The sequence below is a fragment of the Corythoichthys intestinalis genome, chromosome 19, assembly GCF_030265065.1.
Source record: "Corythoichthys intestinalis isolate RoL2023-P3 chromosome 19, ASM3026506v1, whole genome shotgun sequence".
Taxonomy (NCBI): Eukaryota; Metazoa; Chordata; class Actinopteri; order Syngnathiformes; family Syngnathidae; genus Corythoichthys; species Corythoichthys intestinalis.
Genome location: NC_080413.1, coordinates 1,618,925 through 1,640,748, shown reverse-complemented (window position 1 = coordinate 1,640,748; position 21,824 = coordinate 1,618,925). Strand labels below are relative to the sequence as shown.

The window sequence follows — 21,824 nt, the reverse complement described above, 5'->3', positions numbered from 1 at the left end:
ATCTCAAGCAAGTGGCGACAAAAGGAGCGTGCGTGCGTGTGCACGCTCCCGTTGCGTAATCCGGTTTCCCTGCCTCCCGCTGCTAATAGGCCGTTTGGGCACACAAAGCTAATCTCCTTCCGAGGAAGATCATCGAGATGAAGTTTGTACAATGATGAAGATGCATTTCGCATCTCCTTGCCTCTGATTGGTCGCCCGACAGTTATGTAAGCATGCAGCTGACACAGGTGCATTGTGGGACACGAAGCCAGGAGCGGCGTGACCCCATTTCATCTCGGTCGCCACGACAACCAATACACAGTCACACAATAACGTTGATTCAACGGCAGGACAAGTTCCGCCCCCCCTGAAGATGATCGGTTGACTCATGTCTGCCATTGACGGCTATAGACGTCCAATTTTTCACTATAGCACCCTCCCGTTTAAAATGGATCGGACGCTTTTATGACAACAGGCAGGATTGGACGGCTGCCGACCCATTCCATTTCAAATGTGTTGGACGTCTATTGCCGTCCATGGCATCCATTGAGTTAAAGAAGGAAAAACATAGAGAAGATAGAACGAAGCAATGAAGGGACAAGAGGGTGGGATTAAAAGGGAAGGGGGGTGGGGGGGGGTAATCTGGGACAGATAGGAGCATGTGATTGTTACCGTGACAACCATCTGCTCAGTGATTGGCTGCTTCTGGAAAGGCCACTAAGTACAAGAGAACACGCGTGTGTGTGTAAGAGATGGCGTCGGATGAATTCGGAGCTTTTATTTTGAAAACAGTTTTTGAATTTAGGGCTTTTATTTTGAATAACTGCAGTACTGGAACGACGGACGTCTAGCGCCGTCAATGGCACTGAAACAATCATTGACAGCCAATTCAAAGACGTCTTTGTCTTTAGCCCGCTCCCTCCTTTCCCAGAATGCACCGCGACGGGCCTTTGTGATTGTTGTCGAAAGCTGTTTGTTGTCAGGCGTCGGCTCTGATGACGTCACGCCGCGTCCACGTCACGTTCCAGTCTCCTCCTGGCTCCCGAAGAATCATGACGTGACGTCACGTCTCCGTAGCGTTTCCGGCAGGGAAGGCGGGGCCCGTGACAATTCTGCTCCATCGCCAGCGACGCGGACGGAAAGGAAAAGGACGACTTCCGGGGATTTGGATTTCTATTTTCAAAACAAAAGTCTTTCTTCGGCCTCTCCGCACGGTTCCGAGAGGCGCCTTCGCCAAAAACTGGACGTCGGATGACGCCGAGCGTCGGAAGGACGCGACGAAACCGACGGCCGGCCCTTTGCCGACGGCGCTGGCGACCGTCTGTATGTGAGAGCCTCTTGTTTTGAAAGCGTGGCCGCTCGCCCGCCCGCCTCAGCGGAAGCGCTGCCGAGTGCGGCTGGACGGACGCGGCGACCAGTGCGAGACTGCTAGTCGAGGGAGGCGACCTGGATTGACGCGAAGCGGTCGTCTCGTCAAAACCGCTCGGACAAAAACGCACCGTAATCGTCCCCGGGGGCGGCCGACAAGTCGTCCGTCGGTCTGTTCGCTAGCAGGAGCTGCTAGGCTAGCATGGAACGGCGGCGGCACCGCGCCGCACGCTAACGTCGTGAGGACAGACGGACGGACGGACGCAAGACTCGGACTCGACGTCGTCGACTGGCGGCGAGAGCCCCGGACGAAAAAGGCGATATTTGCTCGGGATTAACGTTGTGCGAACTCAAACAGGCCGGACGATCTTCGAAACGGGGTCGGGAATGTTGGCTCGGAGCTAACGAGCTAACGGAGCTTATCGTGGAAGCTTTAGCTTTGGAGCCTGCCAGGCCGGAGCGAGCGAGCGAGCATGTCGTCGTCATCGTCGGCGGCGACGGAGCGCCTGAAGCGCCTGGAGGAGATTCTGCTGGAGCGGTCACCGGCGGGTTGCCTGAGCGTCGAGACGCTCCTCGACCTCCTCCTCTGCGTGCACAGCGAGTGCTCCAACTGTCCGCTCAAGAGGGAGAAGCACGTCACCGACTTCCTGGACTGGGGTAAGAACCCCGACCGAGCCTTTTACCTTCGGGGGGCTCCGTACCGACTTTTGGGCGTGGCCATCGCAACAATTTCAGCTTCAAACGTAGTTCAAAAAGCTCCTATGGGGTACGAACTGCCTTGCCGTGCCTCTGTGTATAGAATTCAGAAGGTATGTGTTGTAGTAGTTAGCATTGGTATTCAAAACACCCCATTAACGGCGCTAGAGGTCCAATCCAGGGGCGGCACTAGTTTTTAAAAAGGCGGGGCTTAGCCCCCTGGAGATGCACAGGGTGTAAGTGAAAGTTGTGTACAAGCACAAAACATTAATAGCTATATATACACACATTGTGTATTAGTGGTGTGACAAAATATGGAAATGGTGATATATCGTGGTACTTTGTATCCCAAAAGGTTATCGATATGACCTGCCGTGAATCGAGATATCGTTGTGAAAAGGTGTCAATGTCTTAAAAAAAGGAATAAAAATGAATCAACAAGCTGCTACCAAAATCTTCCACCATAATAGTGTCTCACTTAACTCAACGCCCAATCCATTTGGACTCAGAACGTTCGTTCATTCGAAACCAGAGCATTCAGTCATTCTGTCCGATTTTCAGGGCATTTACAGGTCACTTGCTGTTCATTTTAGGGCATTTACAGGTCATTTTCTGTTGAGGTTGAGTCACTGCCTATTCATTTGGATGATTCTCAGGTTATTTCCTGTTCTGTAACTCAAAATAAACTGGAAGAGGCCCATAAAATACCCCAAAATCAAAAGGAAGTAACTGAAAATCAACAGGTAAATGGCCCAAAAGTACCTCATTGGCTGCCACTACGGGCCATAGACGTTCAATCCGTTTGAAGTGGGAGGGATGGCTGCCACCCTCCCAGTTCAAGTGGATTGGACGTCTACTAGTGATAAACTCATACCAATTCACAGCAAAAGCTTGTGTTTCTGTTTATTAGTTGTTTGTAGAATATCCTAGAACGATTTCCTGACCAATGCATCGATAAATGTCGTATCGCCATATCGTCAGATCATCATTATCGTGAACTTTGTATCACAAATCGTATCGTATCATGAGGTACCAAGATTTTCCCACTCCTATTGTGTATGTATGCTATATATAATCTTGGCTTTCTCCCCTTTCTAATCATTACTCTCCTACTCACAGTTCGAGTTGAGCTCTCTCCCCTCTCACTTTTTCCTCCTCTGCTCTGACTCCTACAGGCCAATAAAGGTGGTGGAGTGACTATTATTAGTGTATCTAATGACTATCCATTGATAATAATCATACGTGAATGAGCTCAGCTCCTGTACTAATCTCTGAATCCGAATCTGAATCATCTATGCTAAAGTGAGAAACACAGCTGATGCTCCAGAAGGAAATCACCCCAAACATAGTGGTAAAAGAGTGTAGGGCTGCAGCTATTGATTATTTCAGTAGTCGATTAATCGATGAAGTAGTTAGTTCGAATAATCGAGTAATCGGATAAGGGGAACATGAAAAATTTAAAATACCTGAGCTGAGCCTCAAACGGTATTAAAAAAAATAAATAAATAAAATGAGGATCTATGTCTGCTAGCTTCATTGCTATAAAATGCTAAGTTCAGACACGTATTCCCACAAAAACGGCTAAATATGCCTATAAACTAAATTATGAATGCATAAAAAACATGAGCTCAAACAACAACTTAGCTTATGTTGGTCTTAACAGGGAGCAGTTGGATTTAGTCATGTGAAATGAGGCAGACCAGAGAGCAGTGTATCCACCCTAATCAATAAAACTAAATGCAAACACTTTCAAAATAAACCATTACAACGCCACTTTCATCAAACGAATACTCGAAGCAATAAAATTTCATTCGAATATTTTTTTCTAATCGAATCCTCGAGTTAATCGATTAATCGTTGCAGCACTAAAAGAGTGTACACTAAACTATAAACAACCAGAACTTTCTCAATGCATTTCAGACTAACTAGCTAGCGGCAGCTAGCGTAATTTTAGAGCTGGGATGTAACTTGACCACAAAAATACAAAGGTAAGACGTGTGCAGAGATTGTCGGTAGTGTGCAAGTCACAGAACATTTGGTTTATAAATTACATGGGACTTTCTGCTCTTAGCTTGGGGGCTAGAGCTAACAAACTGTTTCTATCAGCAGTGATAAATATTCACTTTCTTGAAAACCTTCTTATGTCCATCCTTCATCCATTTTTTTGCGCTCTGCTCTGTGTGCGTCAGAAATACACACACGCTGCCAGTACCGACTGCGAAGTCACAGGAAAAAACGCGGACTCGATTCCAGTGATATGTGCGTACTGAAGGGGCTCTCTCTACGGCTAGGTTCACTTCAGACTAGTGCTGCAACGATTAATCGATTAACTCGAGTATTCGATTAGGAAAAAATATTCGGATTAAATTTTGTTGCTTCGAGTATTCGTTTAATTAAATTTGCGTTGTAATGGTTTATTTTGAAAGTGTTTGCATTTAGTTTTATTGATTAGAGTGGATAAACTGCCCTCTGGTCTGCCTCTTTTCACATGGCTTAATCCAACCGCTCCCTGTTAAGACCAATTTAACCTAAGTTTTTGTCTGAGTTAATGTTTATTAATGCAATCATAATGTAGTTTATAGGTATATTTAGCCATTTTTTTGTTGGAATATGTGTCTGAACCATTTGTTATGGGCATTGTGTTAAAAAAACAACAACTAGCATTTCATAGTATTTAAGCTAGCTCACTTTTTCTATGTAAGTTATCCAATTGTTCTTTTGCTGTACATAAATCCTCTTTTAAAAAAATAAAATAAAATTATACCGTTTGAGGCTCAGCTCAGGTAATTTTTCATGTTCCTTATCCGATTACTATCCGATTCGAACTAACTAGTCCATTGATTAATCGACAACTAAAATATTCGATAGCTGCAGCCCTAGTTCAGACCGCAGGTCTTAATGCACAAATCTGATTTTTTCGTGTTTTTCCAACTCGAGGCATTACGTTGACGGTCCGGACGGGACAAGTCGCATTGAAGTGGCCCATTTTAAATCCAATCTGGGCCACATTTTTCCAGAATGTGGCGTCGGTCTGAACTGTCAAGTCTCCCAAATCGGAATTTATGCAGCAATTACGTCAGCAAGGAGATAGAGCGGCAGGCAGGACGCATTAGCGTTAGCGCCTAGCTTGAAATATGCTTTTACGCTGGAGGTGGGCTTGACCACAGTCATAAAAAAAATAAAATGAAGGAATGATAAGCCTGATAATGCTCTGCCCCATCTGGAGGTAAGAGCAGAATTAAAGACGACATGACTTTAACGAGATATTATCGCGTACTTACCTTGTTTCGATCCAAAAACTCCATCTATCACTGAGTGTCAAGCCACAGCTGTGAATGGCCACAGCTGGATTTTTGGGGGATTCTATGGGTGAAACATGGTCATATAACAAGGGTCACGATGCAGAAATCGCAAACATTAAGGACTGGTCGAGATTGTCTTTTTCATATATTTACCCTTTTAAACGTTTTTTTGTTGTTGTTTTTTTCAATTTATCTTTATTTGGATCGATTATTTATCTTCTAACATATCGGAGAAAATGCGAAAGTAACAAAAAAAAAATACAATTAAGCGATAGTTATGAGGTAGATACAAGTACTTGGTACACTGCCAATGGGAAAACCCATTGGCAGGGTTTTCCCATTGGCAGTGTATCAAATACTTGTTCTCCCCACTGACTTTTTCATACCACTGTATATAAAAAAGGTTAGGGTTTTGGACACCCCTGATCAAAACTCAAAGCATCAGGATGATTAGAGTTAATCATTTGTGGGTTTTTTTGTGTGCGCGCAGTGAAACCCTTCACCTCGGCCGTCAAAGAGCTACGACTGCACCGGGATGACTTTGAGATGTTGAAGGTGATCGGACGCGGAGCTTTCGGCGAGGTAAGTGTCAGTCTTCTCTCTTCTTCCCCCTCGGTCGGCCGGCTTCCTGCGCGGAGGCGAGCCTTTTCCCGCATTTCCTGTTTGCGGCTCCCGGCTTCCTGTCGAACTCCGCCGGCCGACCCGCATTCCTGTATTGTTTCTGGGCGCTCCCGATCGGACGGATCCGCCCGACATTCCGCAAACAAACAGAGCGAGCGACGACGGCGGCTTTCCTATTGCGCAATCGCGGCAGAGCCGAATGACGATCGTGCTTCAGACGCATACCTACTGGCGGGCGCGTCCCCGACACGCCTCGCTGCCCGGGCAATCCCGCGCGGGCGCAAGTAACGCCCATCGCGTGTAGCGGAGGTGTGTCTTAAAAAAGGTTTTTGGAGGAATTTGACCAGATTTGTGAGTTGTATTTGGAGGAAATCATTCTAAAATGTGTTTTTTTTTTTTTTTTTTTAAGAAAAAAAAGCTGGAAAATTGCCTAATGCATCAAACACGCTCTAAAACATCCATTTAAATTTTTCTAAAATTTTTCCAAAATTCGCCAAAATCATTCCCATTCATTTCTAATGGCCATGATTCTCAATTCATTTTCGATGCCTCATTTAAAGTGCGTACGACAGGATAAAAAAAGTCTTAAATAGCATTATTATGTGAATTCGAATCATATTTTGAGACGGTTCGACTATATACCGTTCCTGACAAAAGTCTTGTCGCTTATCCATTTTGTAGAAACAATTGCTAATAACTAGGGGTGCATGATATCCATTTTTTGAAACCGATACCAATATCGATAACTTCCTGCTCCTCAAAGCCCATACCGATAACCGATAATAAATATATAATTTTTTAAATGTATAACCTGAGTTTTATCACACCTGGAGGTTTAAAAAAACCAAAAAAACTAATGGTGGATTCAACAAAGATTTGCCTTTGATCTCACCAGATTTTTCATAATGACATGAACAAAAACAGTGCGTTTCACTTCTGTACTGCCCGATAGCCAGCTAAAAATTAATGCACTTCCATTAACCACAAGGCTTGGTCCTTTCTTGCTTTTATGGGAAGACACTCGTCTTAATATTGTGAAAGTACAACAGAAAAATACACATACTCAATACTCAATATACAACAAACTGCACAATACACTTATATACACAACTATTATAGTATAGCATAGCACACTAGCTTGAGCGACTAAAGCATTGGCTGGCTTCTATAACACAACAACTTATTAAGTTCTGTACATATGACCCTTCACCACAGAAGTAAACATATGTTGCGCATCCATATGTTATAGCAAACATAAAATACTTAGACATATATTTCCGAGGCGGAAACGTAACAGAAAGCATTCACGATTGTCAATGCTACCGCTAGACACCGCAATGTGTATGTGAATGAGCTTGTGTGACAAAAAATAGATGCAGCGAATTATTCTGACCAGCAGGTGGGAGCAATGCCCCACAAAAGGTCAACTGCTTTGCCATACTAGTGTGTAAACTGTAAAGCCAGCACAGTACATATTATCGGTCCTATTAATAATGTTATTTGATTTATCGGGATGACGTCATAATGCCTATCATCGGACCGATAATTATCGGACCAATAATTATCGTGCACCAGTACTAATAACCTGACTTTTAATTATTCAGTTGGTTTCAGAAATGGCTCATATGAAAGCTAAGAGCCTCCCAAATGATGTTGAATGTCCAAAAATATATTTGTTTCACTGAAAAAAGATTTATTATTTAATGAAGACATAAAGGTCAAATTTTGGCAAGACAAAAGTTTTGTCGACTACAGAAAGTAGTGTGAAAATTGAACAAAAAATGTACTTTAAATACAAAAAAAAGTTACATAACATAATATTTTATTTGACTTCCATGGGCTTCGGCAAGGATTCATACAATTTATTGGTGAAGTCATCAGGAACATCAAAGAAAGCAGTTTTGCATGCCTCCCAGAATTCATCAACATTCTTGGGTTTCGTCTTCCATGCTTCCTCTTTCATCCTGTTCATGTCTGGTGACTGGGCTGGCCAGTCCTGGAGGATCTTGATCTTCTTTGCCTTGAGGAACTTTGAAGTATGCGATGGAGCACCATCCTGCTGCAGAATTTGTCCCTTTTCATGGTTAGGAATGGAAGAGGCAGCTAAGATTTGTTGATATTTTAGACTATTTATGTTACCTTTCACCCTGCAGATCTCTCGCACGCCCCCATACTGGATGTAACTCCAGACCATGATTTTGCAACCACCATGTGGGCTCCAGTAAGTCTCCTGCAATATTTGAGGCGACTGTGGTGTAATTCAATATAAGATTCATCAGAAAAATCCACCTTTTGCCACAAAACAGTGAAGTTTGGTGGTGGCAAAATCATGGTCTGGGGTTACATCCAATACAGGGATGTGCGAGAGATCTGCAGGGTGGAAGGCAATATAAATAGTCTGAAATAACAATAAGTCTTAGATGCCTCTTCCATTCCTAACCATAAAAAGGGACAAATTCTGCAGCAGGATGGTGCTCCATCGCATACTTCAATCTCTACCTCAACGTTCCTCAAGGCAAAGAAGATCAAGATCCTCCAGGACTGGCCAGCCCAGTCACCAGACATGAAGATCATTGAGCATGTCTGGGGTAGGATGAAAGAGAAACCCAAGAATGTTGATGAACTCTGGGAGGCATGCAAGACTGCTTTCTTTGATGTTCCTGCCGCTAGCCTCATTTGCTTACAGAGTAGCATTGTACTTCGACAATATACGTAAAATAAACGCTTGCTGCACGGTTTCTTTGCATTTAACTAAGAATCGAGACTGTTTTACGTCCATATCTATGAAGAATTTGGGGGTTTAAGCATTTATTCACAAGATTTTTCGCCTGAAAAGCTCCTGTTACGCCTGCCGGCCGCTAGCCTAATTCGCTAACATAGCAGCATTGTACTTGGTCAATACATGTAAAATAAGCGCTATCTGAAATATCAACAAATCTTGACAAATTCTGCAGCAGGATGGTGCTCCATCGCATACTTCAATCTCTACCTCAAAGTTCCTCAAGGCAAAGAAGATGAAGATCCTCCAGGACTGGCCAGCCCAGTCACCAGACATGAACACGATGAAAGAGGAAGCATGGAAGACGAAACCCAAGAATGATGATGAACTCTGGGAGACATGCAAGACTGCTTTCTTTGATGTTCCTGATGACTTCATCATTAAATTGTATGAATCCTTGCCGATAGAAGTCATACAAAATATTAAATTTGGATCTCACAGCACCACTACTTAATTCGCTTATGTTATGTAACATATTTTTGTATTTGAAGTACATTTTTTGTTCAATTTTCACACTACTTTCTGTAGGCAACACAACTTTTGTCTTGCCAAAATTGTACCTTTATGCCTTCATGAAATGATGAATCTCTTTTCAGTGAAACAAATATAATTTTGTTCATTCAACATCATTTGGGAGGGTCTTAGCGTTCATATGAGCCATTTCTGTAACCAATTGAATAATTAAAAGTCAGGTTATTAGCAGTTGTTTCTACAAAATGGATAAGCGACAAGACTTTTGTCAGGGACTGCATACCGCCTTATTTCGAGATCGTCGTTATCATGAGCCTTGTATGGCAAATTGTCAACAGATTAGCCAATGTTGATGTTTTTGTCTAAGGTCGCCGTGGTGAAGATGAAGCAAACGGAGAGGGTTTACGCCATGAAGATCCTCAATAAGTGGGACATGTTGAAGCGAGCTGAGGTAAAAAGCGAATGACAGGCGGGCGGATGTCCGTCACGGTCGTGACCGCGCTTTAATACTTTTTTTTTAACAGACGGCGTGCTTTCGCGAGGAGCGCGACGTGCTCGTGAGAGGAGACAGCCAGTGGATCACCACGCTGCACTTTGCTTTTCAAGACGAAAACTACCTGGTGAGTAGTCGGCAGTCTCGTGAAGAAACTGGAATCGTGCTGGTATTGAGCTCCGTCGCCCCCGCCCGCAGTACCTGGTGATGGACTACTACGTAGGCGGGGACCTGTTGACGCTGCTCAGTAAATTTGGGGACCGTCTGCCGGAAGACATGGCCAAGTTCTACGTGGCCGAAATGGTGCTGGCCGTGCACTCGATCCACCGGCAGCGCTACATTCACAGGTGAGACCTAATGGCCACCGTCGATGGCGATAGCCGTCCTATCAAGGGTCAGGGCTGGGGACGGACGTTCATCCGAGTGGATTAGATGCGGGGGCGCAGGTTTAATCGATTGACTCGAGTAATTCAATTAGAAAAAAACTTCGAATCAAATTTTGCTGCTTCGAGGATTCGTTTATTTAGAGTGACATTGTCATGGTTTGTTTTGAAAGTGCATTTAGTTACATTGATTTCTTAAATGCTATAAAAGAAACTTTTTTCATCTTTTAGCTATTTTTTTTAATTTTTAAACAATACCCTTAACAAATAGTCCAAAAACATAATCTCACAAAACGTGCTAAATATACCTCTAAACCAGTGCTTCTCAATTATTTTCTGTTACGCCCCCCCAAGGAAGACGTAAATGTTTCGCGCCCCCCCCCAAACTCTCTGCCGCCACTGTAAACAGTACTATTATAAGTACGCCTCAGCCTAACATTGTGTCCTTTTTTTCTATTAAAGAAAAAAGTAACATAGATCAACTTATAATAAAATATAACTTTATTAACATTGTTTTGCTTGTAACAGAAAAGACTTAACGCGTATCAATTTGCCTGAAGTAAAAAAAAAAAATAAATAAATAAAAAAGTCACATCCAAACTGTAAAAATACACTCAAGGTACATTTTTGACCATTTGATACTGAAAAATAAAATGTAATAAAATCAGTAAATAATAACAAATTCACATTGATTAGAAACATTTACTCTTCAAGACAACATGCCAAAAAAATTTGACCGAAAAAAACAAAACTGAATAGAAGGGGGAAAAAAGTGTCTTTGGACAGAAGGAAAGTTTTTATTTTCGCCGATTCACCACAGTGATCACTGGTTTACTGATATAACACTGACAAAGCGGGACGATTGTGACAATTGGGAATATTCGGCACGTTTTCGCTGAAAAACAATCAAGCGGCTTATCAATGAGATTGAGTTCTAATGTCTTTAAGTGGCGTCTTAACTGATTTGGCTTCAGACTCTCCGCTATAATCATTTTTAGACTCAGCAAACAGTGGTCTTTCCTCATTTCCCACTATATTAAAAGTCAAAGCCAAAAGGCAAACGGCCCGAAAAAAGCGCATTCTCGGCGGCCGAGGGAGAACCGTAGGTGAGGGCGGTGGTCGTGACGATCCCAAGCCGAAAACGGCACTTCTCGGCCGGACACGTGAGAACCGGAGAAGACAGTGGGTCGCAGCGTGAGTCCAGCCCTACATGAGTCTCTTCCGTGTGCTCTTGCTTACCTTCAAAAATACTGCACGCACTTTGAAAATGAGAGCGCCACTGCCACCCACGGAGTGGATGTGCAAGTACACTTTATTCTAGTACGGCCAAAAAAAAAAAAAAAAAAAGCATGTTCCCCGAGGTCACTCGCGCCACCCCTGGCATCGCTCTGCGCCCCCCTGGCCCCACCATTTGAGAAGTACTGCTCTAAACTAAATTCCGAATGCATAAACAATTATATTAGCTCAAACAAAAACTTACGACCTTGTGTTGGTCTTGGCTATCGATTATTTTAGTCGTCGATTAATCGATGAACTAGTTCGAATAATCGAGTAATCAGATAAGGAACATAAAAAATTAAAATACCTGAGCTGAGCCTCAAACGGTATAAAAAAATAAAAGATCTAAGTAGAACAATTCGCTAATTTACATGCCAAGCTTGCTTACATGCTATGAAATGCTAACTTTTTTTTCTTTTTTAACGATGCTTTTAAATGGTTTAAACACATATTCCCACAAAAAACGACTAAGTATACCTCTAAACTAAATTATGAATGCATAAACAGTCATATTAGGGCAAAGAAAAGCTTACAACCTTATGTTTGTTTTGGCTAGGGCTGCAGCTATCGATTATTTTTGTAGTCAATTAATAGATGAACTAATTCGAATAATCGAGTAATCGGATAAGGAAAATAATAAAATACCTGAGCTGAGCCTCAAACGGTATAGAAAAATAAATAAATGAGGATTTAAATACAACAAAAGAACAATTGGTTAACTTGTATAGCAAAGATAACTTTTTTTTTCAATGTTCTTAACAAATGCTAACATCAAACACATATTCCTACAAAAAACTGCTAAATATACCTCTAAACTAAATTACGAATCCATAAACAATCATATTAGCTTAAACAAAAACTTACAACCTTGTGTTGGTCTTGGCTAGGGCTTCAGCTATCGATTGTTTAAGTGGTCGATTAATCGATGAACTAATTCGAGTAATCGAGTAATCGGATAAGGAAAGTAGAAAATTAAAATAGTTGAGCTGAGCCTCAAACGGAATTAAAAAATAAATGAGGATCTAAGTACATCAAAAGAACAATTGGCTAACTTACATTGCAAAAGCCCGCTAGCTTACATGCTATGAAAAGTTAACTTTTTTTTTAACGATGCTTTTAAATGATTTAAACACATATTCCCACAAAAAACGACTGAATATACCTATAAACAATCATATTAGCTCAAACAAAAACTTACAACCTTGTGTTGGTCTTAGCTAGGGCTGCAGCTATCGATTGTTTTAGTAGTCGATTAATCAATGAAGTAGTTCACATAATTAAGTTATCGGATAAGGAACGTATGAATTTAAAATACCTGAGCTAAGCCTCAAATTCTATTAAAAAAAAAAACGAGGATCTAAGTACAGCCAAAGAACAATTGGCTAACTTACATAGCAAAAGCCTACTAGCTAACCTGCTGTAAAATGCTAACTTTTTTTTTTTTCGACAATGCTCTTAACAAATGGTTCAAACACATATTCCCACAAAAAAAAAAAAGACTGAATATACCTATGAACTAAATTACGAATGCATAAAAAAAACATCAGCTCAAACAAAAACTTAGAAAATGTTGGTCTGACCAGGGAGCAGCTGGATTCAGCCATGTGAAATGTTATGTCATTTTGACTGTAGCCACTAGGGGGCGTTGCTACAAAATGCTAAGATTTTTTTTTTTTACAATGCTCTTAACAAATGGTTCAAACTCAAATTCCGACGAAAAAAGTCTAAATACGCCTTTAAAATAAATTACAAATGCGTAAAGAAACATTAGCTTAAACAAAAACTTACCTTATCCCTTAAATACCTGTAACATGAAGCAATTATCAGAGAATCCCAAAATTTGAAAAATAAGGTCCTAATGAAACCTTTTTTTCAAATTTGTAAAAAGAAAAGTCAAAATGAATATGTGTAATAAGCGCTCTGATATCTATAACTCTTGCTTAATCCTGTTTTTTTTTCTCAAGGAACCTGCAGATGCATGTGTTGACTTGCATCCATCATTTTTTTTCAAAAAGAAATGTCAAATTTCTAAATTAGTCTCAAAATTATGAAATTTTAGGTGTATCAAATATTCATTTGGCAATATTGGGTTAAGTAGGTCTTAACAGGGAGCAGCTGGATTCAGCCATGTGAAATGAGTGATGTCATATGCACTGTTGCCACTAGAGGGCGGTGTATCCAAACAAATCAATAAAACTACATGCAAACACTTTCAAAAAAAACAATTACAACGCCACTTTAATTAAACAAATCCTCAAAGCAGTAAAATTTGATTTGAAGCATTTTTCTAATCGACTTACTAGAGTTAATCGATTAATCGTTGCAGCACTATTGTTGTCAATGGTAGTTCAAACTTTCCAATAGCATTCAAACCGGCGTTTCCTTTTAAATCTGTCCCACAGAGACATTAAACCCGACAACGTCCTGCTGGACGTCAACGGCCACATTCGCCTGGCCGACTTTGGCTCCTGTCTGCGTATGTTGGACGACGGCACGGTAAGCAATGGCGCGACACGTCGTTTTGAGCCAGGCGCGAGCTCCGTTTGCCTGGGCGGCGCAGGTGCAGTCTTCGGTGGCGGTGGGCACGCCGGACTACATTTCCCCAGAGATCCTGCAGGCCATGGAGGACGGCATGGGCCGCTACGGTCCCGAGTGCGACTGGTGGTCTCTGGGCGTGTGCGTCTACGAGATGCTGTACGGAGAGACGCCCTTCTACGCGGAGTCTCTGGTGGAAACCTACGCAAAGATCATGAACCACGAGGTCGGTCATCCCCGGGCGCTCGTCCCGCTTCCTTCCTTCCTCGTGTCCTCTTTTCTAAATCGGAAGCGCGTTCCCTCGGCGACCTCCGTTTGGAGTCGTCTGCGAAAGACAGGGCGCTAGCTAAGGATTATGATGCTGCGCTAATACAAATTTACGGCCTTCTCGATGACCGAGGGTTGACATGGCACTTGTTCATTTTAGGGTACCGGCGGGTCACTTCCTCTTGATTTGGGGAACTAACTGTACATTTCGTTGCATGTTGGGGTCATTTCCTGTTCATTTTGAGGCCATTCAATTCATTAAGTTAGCATAATATCTAGGGCTGCAGCTATCGATTATTTTAGTAGCAAAATAAATAATCGAGGATCTAAGAACAATAGGCTAACTTACATAGCAAAGGTCTGCTAGCTTAAATGCTAGAAAATGCTAATGCCAAATCATGATGCTCCCTCCACCATGCTTCACTGTGCACAGAGCTAACAAACTTAGAGTTCTTTTTGTTATTGGGTTGTTGTGGTAGTACAGAACAGACCATCCCGCCATTTGTTCTGGCCTGTCCGGAAGAAGTGAATGCGGGAGTTGGTGGTGCAGACGTGGTCTTGTAGATGTCTTGCCTCGTCAGCGTCAATCTTGCTCAGTCAGTTGCATGACGCACGCTTCCATGATAAGAAGGCGTCATGTATCTCTTATGCCCTATGTCAAATTTATTCTGCTTGTATTCCTTAAACTATGATATAAATACGATTTATTTCATATTGGGTGTGTTAGAGTAATACAAACAGTCAAACCTTTTTAGCTTCAACTGTCTGACAGACGGCCTTAGGTTTTCCTGCAAAACTTCCTGATAAACTTTTAAATTCATTCTTCCATTAATGATTGCAAGTTGTCCAGGCCCTGAAGTTGCTAAACAGCCCCAAATCATGATGCTCCCTCCACCATGCTTCACTGTGCACAGAGCTAACAAAATTAGAGTTCTTTTTGTTATCGGGTGTTGTGGTAGTACAGAACAGACCGTCCCGCCATTTGTTCTGGACTGTCCGGAAGAAGTGATTGCGGGAGTTGGTGGTGCAGCCGTGGTCTTGTAGATGTCTTGCCTCATCAGCGTCAATCTTGCTTAGTCAGTTGCATGACGCACGCGTTGGGCTTCCATGATAAGAAGGCGTCATGTATCTCTTATGCCCTATGTCAAATTCATTCTGCTTGTTTTCCTTAAACTGTGATATAAATACTATTTATTTTATATTGGATGTGTTAGAGTTATGCAAGCAGTTAAACAGTAAATACGAGAAAAGATACTATTCCCTTCACTGTCGATGGCAATGAAATGCTGAAGTGTTTCTATTGTTTTGGCGAGCGTCTTTGTCTCTGCTTTTCCTGGCTTCAGGAGCGATTCCAGTTCCCGGCAGACGTGAGCGACGTGTCGGATTCGGCCAAGGACTTGATCGGGAGGCTTCTGTGCTCGCGCGAGCGCCGGCTGGGATCCAACGGGATCTCCGACTTCAAGACGCACCCCTTCTTCAGCGGCATCGACTGGGACAACATCCGTTCGGCCGAGGCGCCCTACATCCCCGAAGTGTCTTCGCCCACCGACACGTCCAACTTTGACGTGGACGACGACGTCCTCAAGAACCCGGTAAGCGGTCGCGGTCCTGTCCTGTCGCGTCCCGTCTCCTGGAAGTTGAACTTTGAGTAAACTTTGATTCAATTCAATTCAGTTTCATTTGTATAGCCCTAAATCACAACAAGGTTGTCTCAAAGGGCTTTGCAGAGGCAATATGATACACAGTCAAAAACAGCAAATGAAGTAAATGAAGATGAATAAATAAAGTTCAAGTCCTGGGCATCCCCCATCCTTGGACCCTCCATGTCGGCAAGGAAAAAACTCCCCAAACTCCAAGCTCTTTGGGAGAAAACGAGAAATCTTGGGGAGTACCACAGTCAGGAAAGACCCACTCCCAGGACGGATAGACAGGATGCACCAGGACTGATAATGGGAATTAGCAGACGGGGTTACAGTCTGTAAAGATGCAGTAAAGGGACAAGAAGAGGTCCATTTAGCCAGATGAGACGGGGGTGGCAACGAGGACGTCCATCCAGCCAGGGGTCCGGATAGTCAGGAGGCTGCAGCTGAAAAATAGCCCCTCCCAAAAGGGGACACCGGGTGACTAGTGATGAAGCGACTAGTTAACTAGATATTAACATTGGAAAATAGAAATAAAGTAAGACAAGTGGTAGGTAGAGTGACAAAAAGGAGATAGAACTCAGTGGTTGTACTTCCCCCAGCATGATAGCTTCTAGTGCAGCTTAGACTGAACTGTGACTCTAATCTGACTTCAACTAGCCTGACCATAAGCTTTGTCGAATAAGAACCTTTTTAATCTTAAATGTGCAGACTGTCTCGGCTTCTTTAATATTAGTTGGAAGCTGATTCAGTAAAACAGGGGTTTGGTGGCTAAAGGCTCTAGCTCCGACAGTACTTTTAGAAACCCTGGGAACTACCAGTAGACCTGCATTCTGAGAGCGGAGTGTTCTGTTGGGGCGATATCGAACCAGAGCATCGGTGAGATAAGCTGGCGCCAACCTATTAAAGGTCTTAAATGTAAGAAGGAGGATTTTAAATTTAATTCTAAACTCGACTGGAAGCCAGTGAAGGGCCTGGAGTTACAGCTCTCTTCTATTAGTTCCTGTTAAAAGTCTTGCTGCTGCGTTTTGGACTAGCTGAAGACCTTTTAGAGAACTTTTAGGACAAGCTGCAAGTAGGGAGTTACAGTAATCCAATGTAGATGTAACGAGCGCGTGAATTAATTCATTAACATTAACTTTGGCAGGATGTCACCCCGCCGATGTCCCATTCCGGCTTCACGGGGCAACACCTCCCCTTCGTGGGCTTCACCTACACCACCGGCAGCCGCTTCTCGGACCGCGGTGGCGGCGAAGAGGCGGGCGACGTGGAGTCCTTCCAGAGGAGGATCCGGAGTCTGGAGCAGGAAAAGCAGGAACTCGACCGCAAACTGCAAGGTGATACGCCCGTTCCTCGCCATGTTTCCTGTATGCTACATCAAATTGTAGCGTTAGCGTGGAGTGTGGCATGTAAATTTGACCTGCTTTTTTTGTTCACGTCTCTGAGTGCAGAGTCAACACAGGCTCCGTCTACCGGAGGAACATTGACTCGAGACAAAGAGATCAAGAAACTGAATGAGGAGATCGAGCGGTTGAAGAAGAAGCTGGCAGGTGAGTGGCCGTTACTTTTTTTCCGCATGACGAACTCCTCGCCCACGACTCCCTATGTCTTCTCTGCTAGACTCTGATAGGCTGGAGCACCAGCTGGAGGAGGCGGTCACCCTGAGGCAGGACATTGACAGTTCCACCTCCAAGCTGAAGAACCTGGACAGGCAGGTCAAGACTCTCAGACAGGAGAAGGAAGACGCCCACAAGGTGAGCCGACCGATCGGAAGCGGCCGTTTGAAACTGAAGAGTGAGCTGACGCGACGCCTGTCCCGGTCCTGTGCGCAGCAAATGCAGGAGGCCCTGGAGCGCCTGAGATCTCAGTCCAAAGAACTGAAGGAGGCTCATTCCCAGAGACGGCTGGCCCTCCAGGAGTTCTCGGAGCTTTCGGAAAGGACGGCTGAGCTGCGCTCCTCCAAGCAGCGCCTCTCTCGACAGCTTCGGGACAAAGAGGAGGAGGCGGATACCCTCCTTCAGAAAATGGAGGTCATGAAGCAGGACGTCCGCAAGACCGAGAGGAACCGCAAGGAGGTGGGCGATCGCGCAGGAAGGGAATGAGAACAATCTGATGTTTATGTGCTTTTCTCCTCAGCTGGAGGCTCAGTTGGACGAAGCCACGGCAGAAGCCTCCAAGGAGAAGAAGCTGAAGGAGCGCAGCGAGGTTTATGCCAAACAGCTGGAGGCCGAGCTCCAACGCCTCAAGGTAAGAGGTCGCCGCGGGCCAGCGTCTGTCTTGGCGCTTAACGCTCTCGACCCCCATAGGGACGAGGAGCGGCGGCGGAGGGGCCCGAGTCTCGGCAAGAGCCGTCTCGGCTTTCGGCCGAACTCGACAAGAAGGTGCTGTTCTACGAAGAGGAGTTGCTGAAGAAGGACTCTGAGATGAAGAAGTTGCGCAAAGACCTGCGTGACTCGGAGGGTTTGCAGTTTGCCGCCAACAAGGAGATCGTGCAGCTTAAGGAAAAGCTGGAAAAGGACAAGCGGGAAAGGTCGGTCCCTTTCTCCGGCCGGACGATCCGGCAGGTTTTGACGTTTCTTCCCCGCAGACAAGCGGAGATGGACGACGCCATGGCCGTCATGAAGGAAAAACAAGAACGGGAGAAGAACCTCCTGATGGAAGAAAACCGAAAACTCGTCACCGAAACCGACAAGGTGGACGATTGGTCGCGGCTGAGACTCTTTTGGTGCCTTTGTAACGCTTCTCGTGTTTCCTCCGCCAGTTGTGCTCCTTCGTGGACAAGCTGACCGCTCAGAATCGGCAGCTGGAAGACGACCTCCAAGACGCGTCGTCCAAGAAGGAGAGCGTGGCTCACTGGGAGGCTCAGATCGCCGAGATCATTCAATGGTGAGTGATACGCCCAGGTGTCGCCTGCGCTGTCTTACCGGACACGTGTACGCTTTTAGGGTTAGCGACGAGAAAGACGCTCGCGGTTACCTTCAAGCCTTGGCTACAAAGATGACGGAGGAGTTGGAGACGCTGCGCAGCTCCAACCTGGGCAGCAGAACTCTGGTAAGGCGGTGAGACTCGGTTAGCTGTTAGCTAGCCGTCCGACGCGTAACCGTCTGTCCGCCTGCCAGGACCCCTTGTGGAAGGTGCGTCGCAGTCAGAAGTTGGACATGTCGGCCCGTCTGGAGCTTCAGTCGGCTCTGGACGCCGAGATCCGAGCCAAGCAGATGGCCCACCAAGAGCTGCGCAAGATCAAAGCCGCTAACATGTCCCTGGAGAGGTGGGCGCCTGTCGGTCCCGCGACTCAACCGACGGATGCCGGCCCGTTGACTGACGTCTGCTTTACTCCTTCCCGTCCCGGCGCAGTAAACTGAAGGACTCTGAGGAGCGAAGCAGCGAGATGGCGTCGCAGATCGAGTATCTGAAGAAGGAAATGGAGGACGGCCGTTCGCGAGCGGACAAAGGTGAGGGAGTCCGGCCGACTCCTCGCGCTCTACTTTAACCTTTGACCTTGTCTTTGCAGCGCTGAACCTACCGGACTTCCAGGACGCCATCTTTGAATACTTTAACACGTCTCCGTTGGCGCCCGACCTTACCTTCAGAGTGAGTCTTAACTCCAACTCCTACTCCTAGTCCTTCGTGAACCGATTGTATTGAAACTAGCGTGGGCCATTATCTATCGATCCTTTTTGTATCGAGACGCCCCCTAGATGACAATCGTACCTCCCGCTTTTCATTGCGGTCCATCGGCGGCGCAATTTTTGCCGATGTCAGAAATGAAATTGAGAAAGTGTCTCCACCGCAGAACGTGGATATGGACACCGCCCCCACCAGATCCCAAAGCAATCCCCCTTCGTCAGCTTCGGACAACGAGGTAAGTCTCGAGTCACTGAACCGTCGCTGACGAGGAACGTCTCGTCATGTCACTCCGTCGACCTTCAGGATTTGAAGTCCGTGGCGGTGAGCCCTTCCCCAAGCTACCAAAGTTACTCTGGGAGCGCGCCCAAGGTACGTAAAGGCGCTGTCTTTTCTAGCGAGCGACCGTTGTGACGTGACGCCTTTGCAGCCCAAAGCGCACCAGCTGAGTATCAAGACCTTCTCCAGTCCCACGCAGTGCACCCACTGCACGTCTCTCATGGTGGGGCTGATGCGACAGGGCTACGCCTGCGAAGGTAAGGCCCCGCCCGTTCGCCAGCCTACCCGCGAGTCGCTCAACTGCCGCTCGTCGCCGTAGTTTGCTCCTTCATCTGCCACGTGGGCTGCAAGGAGCACGCCCCCCTGGTGTGCCCCATCCCGGCCGAGCAGGCCAAACGACCGCAGGGCATCGACGTCCAGAGGGGCATCGGGACCGCCTACAAAGGATACGTCAGGGTACGCCGCCCGCCTCGCGCCGCTATTCCCGCTGATGCTAACTTCTTGATTTCATCGCGCTGCCGCCAGTTCTAGAAATCTGAAACGAGAGCGGTCTGACAGAGCGAACTTCTGCCTAAGCGCCCAATTTCAAAGCATCACCATATTTCTGACCTTTGACCTGTCTCGGTATCGCCTACCCTGCGAATTTAACCTCATCAAGACCTCCGTGAATTTGTGACCTTTGAACTCGTGACCCCAAAACGTCATCACCTCCGCGAACGTACCCTGGCGAGGCTGTGACGATTTTTCACTTTGCTCAGATTCCTAAGCCCAGCGGCGTGAAGAAAGGTTGGCAGCGAGCCTTCGCCGTGGTGTCCGACTGCAAACTTTTTCTTTACGACGTCCCCGAAGGCAAGACCACCCAACCCGGGGTTGTGGCCAGCCTGGTGCTGGATCTCAGGTAAAGCTGAAAAAATTGATTATTACATGCATCGCGATTCGACACGTGACAATTCGATTACGATTCAAAAAGGTTCAAAACGATGATTTTCACTCCTAACTTTATGACAACCGCTCGTAGCGGAACGAAATTCAAGACACGTCTGCCACCCGGTCACCGTTAACGGACTCACGCACAACGTTATGATGGATGCTGCCAGTTACTGGGAGAGAGATTTACTTCTTTTCAAAAGACTGGAAAATGAATTTGTGTATGAGACAGGCTGGCTTTTGTGCGCAAGTTAGTTTTTAGAGCGAGCGGGGAAGAGAGATAGTTCGTTGCTCTTGTCTTTCAGATGTCAAGCAGTAGTTTTAAGGCATTTCAATTAAAAAATGTCCTGAGTGTGTTGCTAAGACCTGTGTGCGTCTTTAAGAGGTGAGTACACTGTTGAAATTCGCCCCCCCGGCCAAGGGGCACGGGAACAGCGACTGCCGAACAAAGTGCCGCTCTGCCGATGCTGCCCCCGTGCGCCAACCGGGAAGGCTGAACTTCGCGCGTCCACCTCTGATATTAACCCTTTGTACTGACTCCATGTTCCAAAAGTTTGAAAAAGACTCGCCGAAAGCAGGTTAACAATTTAGTCGTCGACAATGGTCAAAAACAAGGCAAAAAACAGACGACAGAGGGACAATTCTGGATCCAAAACAAGGCTACATGTTTCCGAGCAGCAAAAATCTGTGTTATCTCAGTGTCCAGTCTTTTTAAAGTCCGTGGCCGAAGCTGGCCGTGCTGAAGGTGTGTCGGTAGGTGTGTCTGGGCGTTGCTTATGGGTCTTCCCCTCTGTGGCTGGTTTTGGGCGGCTTAGGTTCGTGCGAGGATGGGACGCCCGCTATCAACTTTGTTGTCCGGGCTGGCTTGTACTTGTTTTAGGACAAAGCGCTTTGTCCTTGGAGTTTGCTGGGAGAGCTGATTGCAAGAGTTGGGGCGTCAATCTTGTTCGTGACGCACGCGTTGGGCTTCTGTGATAAGACGGCATTGTGTATCTCTTCTATTTCTTCTCATTAAACTATGGTGTGCTATTTATTTGATATTAGTAGTGCAGTCCTACCGTAAATATGAAAATAATACTATTTCCTGATTAATTAGATTACGTGTGTTAGAGTAATGCAAACAGTTAGACTGTGCCGACGAGAAACTGTACCATTTTTCTCATCTCCCCCTCATTAGCCCGG

At 45.3% G+C, this 21,824-nt stretch overlaps 1 protein-coding gene across 4 annotated transcripts in view; it reads left to right on the top strand.

The window, feature by feature from the left end:
* The first annotated feature begins 780 nt into the window (after positions 1 to 780).
* The window catches only part of cdc42bpb (CDC42 binding protein kinase beta (DMPK-like)), a 34,040-nt gene continuing 12,996 nt past the window's right edge, over positions 781 to 21,824 (top strand). For 2 of the 4 annotated variants that reach the window (XM_057823204.1, XM_057823202.1), the window contains exons 1-25: positions 781 to 2,004; positions 5,836 to 5,927; positions 9,584 to 9,667; positions 9,741 to 9,836; positions 9,908 to 10,056; positions 13,773 to 13,866; positions 13,931 to 14,131; positions 15,516 to 15,764; positions 16,960 to 17,149; positions 17,264 to 17,362; positions 17,433 to 17,566; positions 17,645 to 17,887; positions 17,949 to 18,059; positions 18,119 to 18,342; positions 18,400 to 18,505; positions 18,574 to 18,698; positions 18,758 to 18,863; positions 18,932 to 19,080; positions 19,167 to 19,264; positions 19,324 to 19,403; positions 19,606 to 19,674; positions 19,743 to 19,808; positions 19,867 to 19,972; positions 20,035 to 20,171; positions 20,474 to 20,613. In XM_057823204.1, the coding sequence (XP_057679187.1) occupies positions 1,821 to 2,004; positions 5,836 to 5,927; positions 9,584 to 9,667; positions 9,741 to 9,836; positions 9,908 to 10,056; positions 13,773 to 13,866; positions 13,931 to 14,131; positions 15,516 to 15,764; positions 16,960 to 17,149; positions 17,264 to 17,362; positions 17,433 to 17,566; positions 17,645 to 17,887; positions 17,949 to 18,059; positions 18,119 to 18,342; positions 18,400 to 18,505; positions 18,574 to 18,698; positions 18,758 to 18,863; positions 18,932 to 19,080; positions 19,167 to 19,264; positions 19,324 to 19,403; positions 19,606 to 19,674; positions 19,743 to 19,808; positions 19,867 to 19,972; positions 20,035 to 20,171; positions 20,474 to 20,613 (3,332 nt within the window). In that variant the 5' untranslated portion in view covers positions 781 to 1,820. The remainder of the gene's footprint in view (positions 2,005 to 5,835; positions 5,928 to 9,583; positions 9,668 to 9,740; positions 9,837 to 9,907; positions 10,057 to 13,772; positions 13,867 to 13,930; positions 14,132 to 15,515; positions 15,765 to 16,959; positions 17,150 to 17,263; positions 17,363 to 17,432; positions 17,567 to 17,644; positions 17,888 to 17,948; positions 18,060 to 18,118; positions 18,343 to 18,399; positions 18,506 to 18,573; positions 18,699 to 18,757; positions 18,864 to 18,931; positions 19,081 to 19,166; positions 19,265 to 19,323; positions 19,404 to 19,605; positions 19,675 to 19,742; positions 19,809 to 19,866; positions 19,973 to 20,034; positions 20,172 to 20,473; positions 20,614 to 21,824) is intronic. The other 2 variants (XM_057823205.1, XM_057823206.1) reach the window with 2 other exon arrangements.